This window comes from Sturnus vulgaris, unplaced genomic scaffold, assembly GCF_052056855.1.
Source record: "Sturnus vulgaris isolate bStuVul1 unplaced genomic scaffold, bStuVul1.hap1 Scaffold_141, whole genome shotgun sequence".
Classification (NCBI taxonomy): domain Eukaryota; kingdom Metazoa; phylum Chordata; class Aves; order Passeriformes; family Sturnidae; genus Sturnus; species Sturnus vulgaris.
The window spans coordinates 866,937-883,524 of NW_028276063.1; the positions used below are offsets into that span (position 1 = coordinate 866,937).

At 53.8% G+C, this 16,588-nt stretch overlaps 2 protein-coding genes across 2 annotated transcripts in view; one reads left to right on the plus strand and one right to left on the minus strand.

Annotated features, from left to right (window-relative positions):
• The window catches only part of LOC148219398 (uncharacterized), a 158,603-nt gene that overhangs the window by 30,892 nt on the left and 111,123 nt on the right, over positions 1–16,588 (plus strand). The gene's annotated exons all lie outside the window — the stretch shown is intronic.
• Positions 881–1,894, minus strand: LOC106864502 (uncharacterized). Its single transcript, XM_014894127.2, has one exon. It carries the CDS (start codon positions 1,892–1,894, stop codon positions 881–883), a length of 1,014 nt encoding a protein of 337 aa, XP_014749613.2.

The following is a 16,588-nucleotide window of genomic DNA, read 5'->3' on the forward strand; positions in this document are numbered from 1 at the left end:
TGCACCTGATTTTAACAGATGGCCCATTAGCAGAGGGTATCTCCCAGAGAGATAAGGATCACTGCCCCAGCTGATTTCAACAGATGGTGATAGAATACATACTTTTTGTCCCATCCTGTATTGCAGCCTAAGACCAGGGGTCCAGGGGGGTCATGTGCCACCTCTCTTGGAGTGTGTGTGCTCCCCGTGGGGCCCCCACTCAGGTGTCACCTCCTTTTCTCTTCCCACAGAGCTGCTGAGCCGGCAGCAGCTGCAGCCCTGCCCCGTGGTATCAGGCTTGGGCAGGACCCCTGCTTTGTCCCCACACTGATTTTGGGGGGATCATGTGTTATCCCCAGCCCTGCTGCCACTCTGCCCCTCCCCAGCTGCTCCCAGTGTTCCCAATAAAGCTTACCAGTTCGCCCCAGTCCCGTTTATTGTGTGGAGGGACTGGGGAAGGACCTCAGTAAGTGCCACAGGGGGTTAGTGACTGGGTGGGGTCCAGGTGGGGAACGCTGGGTGCTGTGGCTCTGCCTGGACACTGCTGTGTCAACAGAGCTGCTCTCTCTGATTGGCTCAATCTAAATTACATTATTTGATTGGCTGAGGAAAGGCCCAGGAGTTGAGAGAACGAACAGGAGAGATCCCACCCTGAGCACCTGAAGGGGAACAACAGACTGAGCCTGGGCACAGCAAGGGAATTTATTACCAACCAAATCACAGCAGCACAAGGAGAAGGGAAAGAAATCTCTCCAGCCCCTTCCCCCCACTCAACAAGGATCACCAGGGCTCTGCCCAATGGGGGTCACTGTAGATCATCCAACACAGATCCTCCCATGGGGGATGGAGCTGGAGCAGAGCACGAAGCTCTTCCCACACTCAGGCACTCACAGGGCTTCCCTTAGTGGTGCCTCCGTTGGTGTCGGGTCAAGGTTGAGCTCTTTGAGAAGCTCTTCCCACACTCAGGACACTCGTAGGGCCTCTCCCCAGTGTGGATGCGCCGGTGGACAGTGAGGGTGGAGTTGAGATTGAATCCCTTCCCGCAGTTGGGGCAGCGGAAGGGCCTCTCCTCTGTGTGAATCCGCTCATGCATGAGGAGATTGGAGCTGGTCTGAAACCTCTTCCCACACTCTGGGCACTCGTAGGGCCTCTCTCCGGTGTGGATGCGCTCGTGTTTTTTTAAGCTGGACATCCACGCAAAGCTCCTTCTACATTCCAAGCACGTGTAGGGCCTGTCCCCTGTATGGCTCAACTGGTGCTGCAACAGGTAGGAACTGTTGCTGAAACCCTTACCACATTTCCCACACTCGTAGGGCTTTTGTCCAGTGTGGATCACCTGGTGCCGGATCAGGTTGGAGCTGTTGCTGAAGCTCTTCCCACATTCCCCACACTCGTAGGGCTTTTCCCCAGTATGGATCATCTTGTGCCAGATCAGGTTGGAGCTGTTGCTGAAGCTCTTCCCACATTCCCCGCACTCATAGGGCTTCTCTCCAGTGTGGATCAGCTGGTGCTGGATGAGACGGAAGCTGTCTCTGAATCCCTTCCCACATTTCCCACACTCATAGGGCTTCTCTCCAGTGTGGATCTGCTGGTGCCGGATCATGCTGGAGCTGTAGCTGAAACCCTTCCCACATTCCAAGCACTTGTGCGGCTTCTCCCCTCCAGGAGCCTTCTCCACCAGCTCTGAGCTCTGCCTGGATCTCCGGCCGCCTTCCCGGCTCAGGGAGGGTCTTTCCTCCTCGCAGCTCCCTGGGCTTGGTTTGCAGCCCCTCCTCCTGTGGGATCTCTGGGGCTTTTCTGCCTCCTCCATCTCCTCACGCCGTGGGAATGAAAAATCCTGGTTTGGGGAAAAAACAAGAGGGGAGCTCCATAAACTGGGAGTTCCTCCTTGCCCAATTTCATCTCTGTAGGTCATTGAGCATCTTGTGTCTGTAATAACCTCCCAAACACCAAGATTCAGTCAAAATCCCATCCAAAATTGTGCTGATTTGAAAGCAAAACCAGTGAGAGACTCCAAGTCAGAAATACAACTTCATAGGAAAAAACAAGACAAAAAAATATAATACATGCAATACAAAAGAAAACAACTGACAGAGTCAGAATACAACCTGACACCCTGCTAGTTAGGGTAGTGGTAGTAGTCCAGATGAAGTGGTCTTGTTGAAGCAGTGATGCTGTAGAAAGGTCTGGTATCTCTCGTCCTCTGGAAACCAGTGGGTAAGGGATGATTTGGTGTTCCAAATCTCAGTTTGAATCTAGGTACGAAATGTTTGGCTCCTCCCCCTGGGTGCAGAATCACAAAATGGGATGATGTAATTTTATCAGTTATGTATTGAACTTAATGGCCCATTAAGAGAAGATATCTGATATCGTCCTGGAGGAAGGATGGATGGAAGAAAAGATAAAAAACACTCCCCCACCTGTTTTCTAGCATATGGCCCATTTACAGAGGATATCTCCCTCGGAGATAAGGATCACTACCCCAGCTGGCTCCAACAGATGGTGATAGAATACATACTTTTGGGCACATTTTACATTAGAACCGAGGAAAAAAATATAAAGATTCAGTCCCCACAGAAAAACCTCAGCCCCAACATTTAGCCCAATAAAGATCAGAAACACCAAGATTTACCCCCGTGAAAATCATGGATCAGGTCACCTCCCCGATCACCTGCGGCACGTCAGGAGGTGCAACACTCCTGGGGCTGGGAGGGCCTGCAGATACAGGGAGGGCTGGAACCTTGTGGTGTTTCCTGTTTCTGCTACTCCTCGTCCTCATCCCGTGTCCCTACTGCCCCTCACACTCCTCTCCCTCCTATTGTTCTTCCACCTTCTCTTTCCACAGGCATTGTTTGACCATTTCTTCAACTCCGCTTCTCCTTCCCTTCTCCTGCTGCCCCCAGGCCCAGCACCCACTGCCGGCTCCCTCTTCCCCCCAAACCCACAGCATCCCAGCGCAGGGGCAGCGATGGAGCTGGGGCAGCTCGGGCTGGGGCAGCGCTGGGCTCTCGGCCGCTCCCGCCCGCACTCGCTCCCCACTGCAGCCGCTGCCGCCGCCACAGCGCGGGGGGCCCGGCCTTGGCGCTCCCCGCTCCCACCTCCCCAAATTCCCCTGCCGGGGGGCGCTGGGGCCCGGGCCGGGCGCAGGTGGCTCCAGGTGGGCAACGCTGGGAGCTGCGGCTCTGCCCGGACACTGCTGCGTCATCACCGCCGCGCGCTCTCATTGGCTCAGCGCTGCCCGAGGGGCGGGGCTGCACCAAGCCGGGACACCCTGCTCCAGGGGGGATGGCCCCAAAACGGGGGACCCCCATGCAAGGAACAACAGCAAAGGGTCTCTACAAACACATGCTGCGAATCCGCTTGGACACAGGGCCGGGGACGTGGACATAAGGAAGTGACAGCAGAAGCCATCAGGGTCAGAAAATGTTATTAATTGACCACACAGACTGCTGCTCAGCCAAGCTCCTGCTCAATTCATGAACTCCCAGAAGAAGAACAAACACCTAACAGAGCCGTGAATATCGATAGATATACAATAGTGGGGTGCATATTAACGGAGGGGGAATTCAGCAGGTGCATTGGAAAGTCTGTACCTCTCAAATACTTCAGCCAATGGGAAAAGGGAGAGGGAGATGCAGCCGGGAAAATTAGGATGAAAAGGAGACTGTGTCTACTGACAACTGCAGAGACCCCATGGGAAATGGCCCACGGCCTTTTCTTTTCTTTGTGAATGAAATTACTTTTACAGGACTCCTCTGTCTTCTTTGTGCACAGAATCCTCTGGTGATGTGAATTTTTCCACACTTCTTGGGGCTCGACCGGAATTCCTTCCCCCATCCGGGGCGGGGGGCAGTGAGTGGAGCTGAAGGTGCCTCACCCAGTTTGGGTGAGTGGCTCCCTTGGGTGGTGGCGGCACCGGGCATGGATTGGGTACCCGAGAATGACCAGGAGACAGACAAGTGACAGATCAGGGGGGCTGGGAAGAGTCGGCAGCCAGAGAGCACTGAAAATCTCAGCAGGGACTACAGTGGGATCTTTGGGGACTAAACATGGCAGGGCACCCATGGAGGGTAAAAAGGGAAAGCCACGAAGGGATCCCAGCAAAAGGGATGATGATCCCAAAATATCTCTGAAGGGTCGCTTGGGAGCATGTTGAGGGAGTTTGTACATTATTCCAGAGGTAATCAAGGATATGGACACCCAGAGGGGCAATAAGGGAAGTCCAGAAGAGATTTAGACAGCAAGGGATGGATGGTGTTGGTGTGCTGGGAAGGGATTGGGTGAAGGGGAGTGTGCAGGAATATGGTTCAGGAAAGAAGCAGCAGGAGCAATCTATGTGGGAAGAAAAAGGGTGATGGAAAAGATGAGGAAGAGAAAAATACTGAGGATGGGGATGTTTTTCAGCAGGATTTGATCCTCAGAAGTTGCCAGCTGCTGCAGATCCTTTGTATCCCCGGTTGCCAGGACAGGCACACAAGGAGGTGAGGATTGCAGGGGGTTTCTCTGTGCTGGGCAGCGGCAGGAGCGGGCGCAGAGGGGCGGCACCGGGAGCACGGGCTGGGGGCCTGTGGGGAGCTGCGGGGCCGGGCCGGGGCTGTGGGGCAGCCGGGGCTCAGCGCCGGGCGCTGCCTGAGCCCAGCACCCCCCGGCAATTGCAGGCCCGGCAGTGGCCCCCGGCCCCCAGGAGGCTGCGGGACGCCCCGGCCGCTGCCCGGCCCCGTGGAGCTGCCGGCCCTGCCCGCCGGGGGGGCCGCGTTTGGACACTGCGGCAGGACAGGCACCGGCTCTGGGATACGGGCTGGCCACGGCAGCCACAGCACAAGGAGCAGCACGAAGGAACAGCTGCGAAATGGGCATTGGACGGGCAAGCATCCAGATTAGCTTTTAAGGACTTTCTCTGGGTCACTGCAGAAAGGAATGATTTAGCAGAAAGCTCAGCAGCTGTCAGAGGATGAGCACCCCCAGGCACTGAGGGGGCTGCAGGAGGGGCAGAAGAAGCCCCTGGAGCACTTGGTCACAAAGGCACAGCAGGGGAATGCAAGAAGGGATGAGGAAAAGGCCAAGGGGAAGGCAAAGGCCATGGCAGAGTTTCTACAGCCCCTGAGGGATGAACCCCAGGGCCCAAGGGGGCCCCAGCACCCAGGGGCTCTCACATCCTTACACCATCCTGAACCAGGTGCCCTCCTCACACTGCCACCATTCAGTCCTTGATGGCAAAGATGCTTTCTGGGGATGCCCACTCACACAGGATGGTAAACTGGATTTTGCCTTTGAGTGGGAACAAGAGGTAGAAGGGAAAATGGGAAAGACATGGATGGTCCTTCTAAAGGGATGCACGGAAGCACCAGCCTTATTGGGGCAAGCCTTGCAGAAAATATCACAAGAATTTACCCCACACCCAGGGATTGCGTTAATGCAGGATGTGGATGACTTGCTGCAATCAGGAGGACAAGAAGTGGCAGAAGAAGCCTCTGTGAAATGGCTGAATGTTCAGGCTAAAAAGCATCTTTGAGTATTTGAAATAAAAGAGGAAATGATGGAGAATAGTGTTAAATATTCAGGACGTATTTTGAATGAAGGTTGGTGGTGTATTGACCCAGAGAGGATCTGGGGAATCTCAGAAGTAATCCAGGACTGAAAAGGACGTGCAAGAATTCTGAGGATTAATAGGAAATTGCATGACCTGGATTGAGGATTCCCGGTTCTAGCCAGAATATTGTATGACTTTTTAAACCCCAATAGCTTCAATGTTGTGGTATGGACAAGAGAAAAGAAACAAAAGCTGAGAAAATGAAAAATAACAAAACAACTGGTGACCTAGCTATGGCACTTCAAGTCTCAGAAAAGAAATTTGAATTGTATGTGTGTTTTAAGTACGTATTATATTACATTACTGGCTTTTTGTAAATATTAAAATGAATATTCTATGTTGAAAAACTTTGCTGCGTGAATATAGTTTTAGTTCTGTGATTAACAGAACTTATAAGTAGTAGTGATAAAAATAATTCTTTGGACTATAATATTTTGATGTAAAAAGCTTTTGTTCATGTAAATAACTCAGAGAATCCTAAAAAAGATAATCAGAAAATTATTCACAGTCCTGGATTATGGAACACCAGAGAAGGAAAAAGAATTATTTACAGGTCAGAGGAGAATGATTATGGATAATGCATGAAGGTCTACGAATATGCAACATGTTGCTGCATTTAGGAAGTGTTTTCTGAGTCAGTGTGTGCCCTTGGCTGAAGGCCAAGCATCCGGCCATTATAACCTTTGGCCAGAGCCAGGGCAGATATTCAATTCTCTCCCTTGGAATTGATCTTCGCAATTCCTTACCCTGGTAATTCTCCACCTAGTGCGGGCTGGAGATAAGGGATGTATATTTCATGCAGTCTGTGGCCAGAATCCTGTCTCTTGTGAAATCTCTGCCACAGGAAGCTGGGCTGGCACAGAGCCTGCCTTGGCACTTTGCTGTTCACAGCATCCACCCAGGACTCTGCCTCTCAATTACACTCACACACTGGGCTGCCTGCGATTCCATTGCTGGAAAGTATACCAAATTTAAATTTTTTTACATTTAATTTTACTAGTCAGGCTCGGTTTGCCTTTCTCTCAGGAAAGAAATTTTAAAACGCTTTTTTAAAGGGATGTTGCACCACTCAACAGAGATGAGTTTAACATCTCAACAGACTGGGAATAGCCCAAAAGATACCCACAAAGAGAACGACATTCAACAAAACATCAAGGAAACATCAGCAAACATCAAGGAACACCCACCCCAGACACTGCCCCTGGCCCAGATGGAGACACCTGGTCTGGAAAAGGCTGAGAAGGAAATCCAGGAATGTGGATCTAATTAACATCAGAAGAGGAGAAATCCGTGTGCAATAGGAAACCAAACACTAAGAACTACACAGCTTGGAAGCAATGAACACTAAACCAATGGATTTCAATGGGTTCAGACAGTAAAAAGTTTAGGAAAAATCCCGAAAAATTCACATCTCATGGAATGAATTTCTCTGCACACCCGGGCTATGTGTGGATGAAATTATTTCTGTTGCTCATCCTGACAAGGATCAAGTACTGCCTTGACTCTCTAACATTAACATATTGTTGGAGAGTTTTTGTTTTTCCTGCACTTTCAGTGACAAGATTACAGCATTAGGAAAATTTGTCATAGTAATCCTACTTTTATATTCTGAGTTGGGTTTGGACCAGGGGTATGAGAATCAATTTGTACTCCTAGGAGAAGAAATAGAAAAATCTAGATTGCATTGGAATTTCTTTGTGTGTATTTGTGGGTGGCTCTTAATGATGGCACAATTTCAGAAAGAGTTTTTCGATGCTCACCTTTATGTTGCATTTTGCAAAACTACAAGAGTATTAATGGTGAGGCTTCAACACATAAACAGTTAGTACAATATCGTTAAAAAAAAGAGAAAAGAAAAAAAAACCAGATTGTGGGGGTGCACATGTGAATCACCTAATGGCTGCTCTGGAATAGAAGCACTGGATCCAGGCACAGCCACAGAGGAGCTTTAGAAGTGCAAATTAACACTGCTAGGGCAATGTGTGCACAATGAACCAGGATCTTCATGCCTGGGGGAGGAATTTCGGTGACAGCCTCTGTCCCCCACTCCAAGCTCTGCCTGCTTGCACAGATGGAATTTGCACAACTAAAGGCAGAGCCCATAGTGAGGATATCTGACTGCAACAGAAATTGGTTAAGCTGCAAATGGAATCAGCAAACGGAGAATGTTGGGAAAGCTTTACTAAAAAAAGTGGGGGGGAATCATCCCTCTCCCTGCTCCAACCTGTGCTGTCACTGTCCAGGTTATATAGGGTGTATTGGGGCACTGGGGTGGTTTTGGGGCCACAAGTTCAGGGAAATGAGTTGGAAATCCAAGTATGTGGTGATTTAATTCGAGAAAAGTGGGCAATTGATGCAGCCCTGGATGGAGGGAGCACCCAAAAACGCAAAAAAGATGAACAGACACCAGAGTCAATCCTACAACACCATGGACCAACCCCTGGCAACCCTAGCGAATTCATATCAGGACACAGAAAATCCATCCATAATTTGATTGGCAGAATTAGGATAAAAAGAATCCTCGAAATAATAACCAACCAGACAGCTCCAGCTCCTGACCTTCCTGACGACCAATCCACTGAAATAAGGAAGGAGACATTTCCCATGGGATAGGATCAGATTATCTATTAACAGAAGGAGGAGGAGTTTACGCAAAATTACATTACTCAAACTGCTGTTCGCAAATAGATGATAACTGAAAAGTGGTGAAACAGATAACAAAGGAAATAAGAAAATAGCTCGTATTCCAGAGAAAGGATGGGAATGGGACACGTTTTCGGGGTTCCCTGGCAGATCATGGCTTAAACGAATGCTGCTCCTTCTCTCAGCTTTTTACCATGCACGACACCTTGCTCCAAAGAGGACGCAGGAAAAGAGATTGAGTCAATGGAAATTAAAAGTTTGTAAAGGCAATTCTTGAGAAAATGAGGGATTGCAAGCAGTAAGATTAATATCGTAGTAGGAGTGCATATTAACGAGGACATGCAGTAGGTGGATCGGGAAGTCTGAACCTTCCAAGTACCTCAGCCAGAGGGGACGGAGATGGGGGCGGGAAAATGAGGATAAAAAGGAGGCGGCGCTTTAGAGACCGCATGGCAAATGCCGCATGGCCTCTCTCTTTGTTCATCAATAAAGTCACTTCTGCAGGACTCCTCGGTCTCCTGCGGGCACAAAAACCTCTGGCCACGGGAATTTTCCCGCACAGCCCCAGGCACAGGGCAGACACCTCTGTGCCACCCACACGAACCGGGACGAGCCAGCGCTGCTCCGGCATCGGCTCCTGCCGAGGCCCCAGCGGGAAGGAGACCGCGGGCAGCCGCTCCCGCAGCGCCCTCAGCCCAGCGCCAACACGGGCCCACACCGGCACAACCAACCCGCCAGAGCCCCCTGCCGCCCCCTCGGCCCGCAGCGAGCCCCGAGCCCCCGCAGAACCGAGCGCGGCTCCCACCTGCGCTGGGGCCGCCTCCGAGCTCCGCCGCCGCCTCCCCGGGCTCCGGCCGCTGCCGCCGCTGCCGGGCCCGCACAGACGCTGCCACAATGGCGCCTTTGCTGCTCTGCCCAATCAGCGCGCCAGAACCAGGAGTGACATTGGCACAATCAGCCAATGGCAGCGAGGGCCGGGCTCTGCACACGGCCCAGCCTCGGCCCGCGCTCTCAGGGCCCCCCGGGCTGTGGGAGGGCAAAGGCGGAGATGAGGAACAGCCCTGGAACGGGCCCGGGCCCGAGCCGCCATTGGCCTGGAAACACAAACAAAGTTCTCCGCAGCTCCCGGCACGCCTTTCCCAGCCCCGCGTGTTCGCTGCCTCCGGCTCTGCGGGAATCCCTGGAGCCTCACTGCCGCTACCCCTAATTAGGAGCGTCTGTGCTTGGCTTTAATTTCCCCCAAAAAGGGAAAACTGCCCCAAACCCCTGTGGATGAGTGGGAGAGGGGAGAGATTTCTGGCAGAAAACTCCAAAAACTCAGAGCAGGATAATGAGAAGTAAATGAAGACCCTTCAAACCAGCTTTCCACTCGCCTCCCTCCTTCCAACTGCACCTCCTACCCCGGCAGTGCAGGGTTGGAGAAACGACGCTCACTTTGTAAAATTTTAAAGGTTTATTAAATCTTAGCAAAAAAAAATACACCAAAAGACTGAATAAAGAGAAAAATCAGCGCTGGGAGCACAGGACTAAAGCAGCAGACCCGGGTGTGATTTGGGGGCCCAGGGGGGTCCCCGGGCCGCCCCCGTCCCCCCCGATCTCGGCCAACGGGTGCGAGTGGCGCGGCCCCGCTGCTGAGCACTGACCCCGTCCCGGGGGCCGCCGGGACCCCCCCGGAAAAAACCCGCACCTGCACCCCCCCTTCAGTCCCTCCGACCTTCCCATCCCTAAGGGGAAAAGGGGGAAAGGGGAGGACCTGGGGTGGGATCACCCGGAGACCCCCGGGGTGAGGAGCAGGAGGGGAGGGGGGGTTTGGCTCGCGCTGAGTGGGGGGTCCCGCGCGAGGATTTCGGGGGGATTCGCTCGAGGAATTTTTGGGGTCCTCGTGCGACGGTTCCTCGTGCAAAGGGCTCCTCGCGTGCCACCGTCCCCTCGTGTCACCCAGACCAGTTTGGGCAGCTCTTTGTGTCACCCAGAGGAATTTGAGGCTCTTCGTGTCACTGAGAGCCCCGCGAGAGTCACAACGAGAGCCCTGTGTCACCAGGTGCCCCCAGCTTCTTGTGCCACCCGGATCCCCTGAGTGTCACCAGCCCCGTGCCAGGGTCCCCAATGTGACCGGGGTCTCTCTCTGTGTCACACACCAGGAACCGATCCCCCCTCCGAGCACCAGCACCCCCGAATTTAACCGTCCTCGTGCACCGGGATCCCCTCAGGACCCTCGAGTTTCCTCTCTCCCCTCCTCGTGCACCGGCATCACCGGACCGCCCCCCCTTTCCCGAGGAATCGCCGGAGACCCCCTCCATCAATCACCGGGCACCGGGACCACCAGAGGACCTCCCCCATCAATCAGCACCGTCACCGTGCACCGGGACTCCCCCCCCCATCGACCACTGACACCCCCTCATCGTGCACCGGGACCACCGGACCCCCCCTCAAACATCGCCAGCCTCGGGCACCGAGATCACCGGAGACCCCTCCATGAGTCACCGGGACCCCCCCGTCAAGCACCAGGACCACCGGAGACCTCCCCAGGAATCACCGGACACCCCCTCACGAATCACCGGGCACCGGGACGCCCCCTCGGGCACTGGGACTGGACCCCCCCACCTCGTGTACCGACCACCCTCCGGTGCACAGGGCTCAGACCCCCCTTTGTGCCCCCCCTGCCCATCCCGGGGATTCCGCCCCTCCCCTCCCCTTTGACTTCCCCCGGGGAACAGGAGCGGGAATGGGGGGGGGGGGGAGGCGTGCTCTGGGGGGGTACCGGGGTGTCCCCAGCACCGGGGGGAGTCCCTTGGGGCTCGCTCCTTCCCCCCCCCTCCGGTTATCACCAGGGACCCTCCCAATTTACCGGGGCTCCCCCTATTCACTGCGCCCCCGTTCACCGATCCCCCAAAGCGCTGGGACCCCCCCTCACTCACAGCCCCTCCCCCATCCATGGGACCCCCCCACTCACCGCTCCCCCTCCGTCACCAGGACCCCAAAATCCATGGGACTCCCCCCACACTCATCAAGACCCCCCCAAATCCATGGGATCCCTCCCTCCCCCCCACTCCCCACCCCCTTCTCAGCACTCCCCGGGCCCTCCCCATTGATCGAACGCCCCCATGGCCCCCCCAGCCCCTCGCCCTCGCATTGGGCCCCCCCGGGGCCGAGGCAGAGCCCTCCCTGAGGGACACCCCTCATCCCCGGCCTGCAGCCGCCCATGGAGCCGCTGACCACAACTCCCTGCCTGCGTCCATCCGGCCAATTCCTCTGGCCCCGCACAGCCCAGCCTGCAAAGCCAGGCCTGGCACTGTGGGGCTCGGGGGGTCTGTCCTGGGCCACTGGGCCTCACAGGCCTCTGGGCACAGCAGCGCTGTCACACACTGAAATGTTATGGGCAATGGCTTAAACGCTGCCAGGAAGGAGATTTGCACATTATGGCGAAACTGAATAAAGAGGCTGAGACCACCCCAGCCCAGCCCTCCTTCACCTGACTGCAGCTTTGGCCTGGGACTTGAGCGGCCTAACAGCACCTGAGGTACCATCAAGGTGACACCATTGATCAATTGCCTCTGGTCTAGGGACAAGGACACGAGACTGAGGCAGGAGAATGTATCCAAAGAAAGGCAAAGCCAGCAGCTGTCCTGAAAATCAGCTTGGGCCAGGCTGGGGCTGGGGGAGGCCGTAGCCCACAGGCTCATCTGCTGAGGCCACGTTTGCACACACTGCCCACAGCCAGCCAGGGAGGACGAGAGTTCTGGGGCTGTGGGGGAACCTCTGCTCACAGGCACTCAACACCCATCCTCCCTCACACAAACTGGCTCCGCTGGAAAATGCCCAGCCCGGGAAGGCCACATCCACGGCACATTGCCGTGAGGGGCAGCTGAGGAGGGGCCAGAATCCATCCAAGAGCCCCAAAGCGCTGCCCAGACTCACTGCTGAGGCCTTGCAGCAGAGCACTGCTCCTGATGCAAAGGGATGCAGCAGAGCCAGAGGCTGCTGCCAGAGCCTGTGTCAGACTTGTCCCTGCCAGGGGAGGAACCTGGGCCTTCCCACCTGCCCCCAGTGTGTATGGACCCCCTGAACTCCGTGTTTGTGGGGGACCCTGAGCACCAAGAAGACAGAGATGTAGAGCATCCACAGGAAGCCACTGGGATCCACAGACTGGAGAGGTTTTCTACTTAATCTGGCTCTGTCACTCTCTTTCCCTCCTCCCACCTCGATTCCATTTCTATTTTTCTCTCTTTGTCATTGTCTTCGTTTTGAGTTGCCAATTTAAATAAACTTATTTTTTCTGTTGTGAGACAGAACCAGCAGCAAAAGAGCAAGGCAGGCCTAAAACTTGAGAGAGTATAAAAGAAAATTTATTAACTACATAAACAAAGAGAAAGGAAAAAAAAATTCAGAATAAGATTTTTTCAGATCACTCCTTCCCGCCCTCTCCTAATCTTCATAACAACAAAACAAACATATAGCAAATACTTTGGTCAGTGCCCAATTTAGTCTTTCTCAGTTCACTTCTGGAGAGAGAAGCCTCTTTTTATTGAAGATGTAGGGATTTTTCCCACAAGAAGGAAAAAGACAGTTCTCTTGTGGTTTTATCTTTCACGATTTGCATCCGCCCGGGAACCTGCAACCTTGACGCTCCTCCCAACTCTACAGCCGTCCCAAAGCTGTAGATGTGGGCCACGTCTGACTCATGGGGTATTACTTTTAAGAATGAAATGTTCAACAGCAAAGATTCTCTCTGTCTCCTTTCTCTCTGCTCAGGCTTCATCTTCAGAAAACCGAAATCCCCTTCTTTTCTCAGGGCAGAAATTCTCAACACAGGTGCTCTTTGGTCAAATCATCTATTAAATGGAACATTTCCATCCCCCCATGTCTCTTTCCATGGTTTATAGGAATATTCAGTACATCAGTTCATCCCTACAATTTTACAAAAAGATTTTCAGCCATTTCAGCATCTTCTCATTCTCCTTCCATCTCAAAAACTTAGCTCTTACATCACTGACTTCAGAAATCTTCTTATTCCCTTTCATATTCAAAGGAAAGGCTGAAGGCTTTGCAAACCTTATCTGAGCACTAAAGAGTTAAAGTTTAACACAACTACTAAAGTTGGGCCAGGCTCAGGCCGAGCTGGGGGGGCAGCTGAGGTGTCAATCAGCCTTTCTGGGGCTGGGCTGCAGCCCCACACTGCTCATGGCCACCCGGGCAGGCCCGGCCCGTCCGGCAGCAGCAAGAGTCGGCCTCCCCCCCACGCCAGAGCCGCAGGCCCGTGGAGGAGGAAGCTGTGAAGGTCTTATCACAAAACATTTTCTCCCCCCGGCCATCGGGTCCCCCTCGTTGGCAAACGGGGCCCAAGCGGCCTCCCGAGCCTCCCCCCCGCATGGGGGAGGGGGAAGCTCGGGTTGGTGTTACCTGCTCAGCCACCGGAAAGACAAAGAGACTCAGTTCTGGATTACCTCCTTCAAAATGTGTGTTCCCGGAGCGAACTAACTTTCTCTAATTGGCTGTTGCAGGTATCCCAACCCCCACAGAAAAAATTCCCTTAGGAAGAACCTCTTCTGAGTTTCTTCTTCCTAAGTCAACCTATCACAGTGACACCGAGAACCTTCCAAGCGTTCTTTTCGTGAGCTGCTGCTGTGATGTCACAGGAGCGTTGCCACATCCCAGCGGTGCTCCCGTTGCTGTGGGACACAGAGGCCTCAGTGCCCAGAGGCTCTGGGTGCCTGCTGACTGCCGGAGGATCCTCCTGCCCGAGGCATTCTCGGCAGCCAGCCCAGCCCTGACCCGTGTCCGTGTGTGCCTGCAGGGGTGCAGCCTGCAGACGTGTGCAGCGCAGCCACAATGATCCAGCAAGTGGTTGCTGCAGTTTGCACTCTGTACTCTGTGGCTTATTCGGGGTATTTTTTAACCCACTTGGCAAGTAAGTTGAGGTTTTCTCTCGGTGCAGCATCTGTGGCTTTGGGCTTGCTGTGTGCTTTCTGTTCTTCCTCTGGACCTTTGAGTTGACTTTGTAACCAAATTGCCATGAAGACACCGTTGGTTTGGGAGAGCTCCTGCCAGCAGCTGCAGCTCAAAAAGGGGGTGTCTGCAGCCAGCGAGGTGTTTGCAATGAGGCCTGGGGGGGTTCTGTTCCCTCGAGCAGGGCGTCTGTGGCAGTGGAGCCTGGAACTCCCTTTGTTTGCTGGTCCAGCCAAGAACTGACACAGCCCAGGATTTTGTGCTGTTCTCTTGCTTGCTCTGTGAAGGGACTGTAGCTCCTGGAGGGATGCTGTGAAAGCAAAATGTTCTCTTGGGGTTACCTTGCTCCGTGGCATTTCCCACCACGGGCAATTTTTTTCCTACCAGCATCTGGTTCATGTTCCCTCTCCCATTGCAGGGCACCTCATGCGTGGATCCCAAGCAGCTCCTCCTTCGGTGAGTGGGAAGAAACCTCTGGTGTTCAGAACTGTGCAGCAAATTGTGAGCTCTGTGTGTGGCAGCCGAGTGCCATCCTGGGAGGCCGAAGGAAAGTCCCTGTCAGGGTCTTTGCAGCAGCAGCAGCAGCAGCAAAGGGATCCCTGGCAGTTTTCTCCTTTTCTGCTGAAGAGTTTTAGAAGAGCTGCAGGTCTGGTTTTGCAGGCAGAGGATTTGCCTTAGCCATGGTGAAATACCGAATTCCCAACAATAAGTGGCAATGTCACTTTTAGCCCATTGTTAGTTTGTACAACTCTGAACTCTGTTTCTGCTTCGTGCAGCTGGATGTGTAGCTGAGGATAAATAAGGTGACAACTGAGATCGAACTTCCTGTCCCTCACGCTACTGTCTGTCCTCAGGGCACCAAAGCTGCATCAGCACCTCCTCTGGCTGCCTCTGCTTCCAAAGAGGAAGAAGACAGCAGTGAGATTGCCGCTGTTCTGGGGGACGATGGTGAACACCCCGTGGTTTGGGAATACAACAGCAAGGCTCCCGCAGTGTGGGACAAGGACAGTGGACATCTCCCGGCATGGGAGGAGGATGGTGGATATCCCCTGGCATGGGACAAGGATAGAAAAGCTCCCATGGCGTGGGATGAGGGCGACGGACATCTCCCGGTGTGGGATGAGGACAGAGGACATCCTGTGGCTCGGGAAGAGGAGGGTGAACATATCCCAGCACGGGATGTGGATGGTGAACGTCTCGCGGCTTGGAAAGATGATGGAGAACCTGCCTCTGCTTGGGAAGAGGATGGAGAACCTGCAGCATTTTGGGAAGAGGGTGGAGAACCTGCAGCATTTTGGGAAGAGGACGAGGAACCTCCTTCTGCTTGGGAAGAGCACACTGAACCTCCCTCCGCTGTGGGATCCTGGGCTGAACATTCTGACAGCAGCACAGCCCTGCAGCCAGAGGGGACAGGGGAGCGGTGCCTGATGCAGCTGAGTACGTCTGTTCTGTTCCTGTGTGCCAGAGCAGGGTGCTGTGTGTGTGTCTCAGCATGAGCTGCACCCAGTGCTGCTCTGCAGCTGAATGTCACCGAGTCATTCATTGTCCTTCCCCAGCTGACACCAAGGGGCTCATGGCCCCAGGGAGTGGGGCTGCATTCTGGCTCTGCTGCAAGGCGGGGTCTCCATCTGGGAGGGAGCATCTTCCACGTGGTTTCTTTCAGGGAACATCGTGAGCGTGGGGGAGCCTGCTGAGAAATACCTGGGACTGGAGCAGATTGGCCAAGGGTAAGTGCATGGCAGTTCCTTCTGCACAAGCAGGGCCCAGGTATTTTGCTGGAGTCAGGAGAGCTCCAAACACCTTCCGACACTGGGGTATGATCCTGCTGTCTCTCAGTTTTGATCAGAATTGATAACTGTGGTCAGAAGGCACAGTCAAAGGCCTCTGAGGCTGGCAGTGTCCTGCCTGCAGCAAGGAGCAGGACCTGGAAGGTCTTCTGTGCCTGGAATTTGATTGCCCTAAAGAGCAACTCACCATCTGGTGACTCTCAGAAAACAGTTCTCAAGAAGAACTAATAAGTGCTTTTTCAGCACAGGTAATAAACTCCATGCATTCAGTAACAGACACAGAGCTGCTGCACTCGAGGGGAAAATGCATCACCTGCCTGATGGCAGGGCCCTTGTGGATCCTGCAAGTCTTAGGCAGGAAATGCAAAAGGATGAAATACATTCTTTTCCACTTCTTTAGACACCAACTCCCACCTCAGGTTTTGAACTAAAGGAATTCAGTGTGGACATTCGCTCCAGCCCTTTTCCTTCGTGTTGGGCTCAGTTTTCTCTTGCACACCTTGCATGGCAGACGGCTGGTGGCTGCTGCACTGCTGTTTGAAGGGTCGATGCACGCAGGTGCTTTGTGAATGCTGCAGGCAGCAGAGATCTCCTGTCTGGGCTGCCTTTCACTCCCAGAGCCTAAAGCTCTGCTTCTTTCTTC

Coding starts and splice junctions, on each gene's coding strand:
- LOC106864502 (XM_014894127.2), bottom strand. CDS start 1,894: ATGACCTACAGAGATGAAATTGGGCAAGGAGGAACTCCCAGTTTATGG.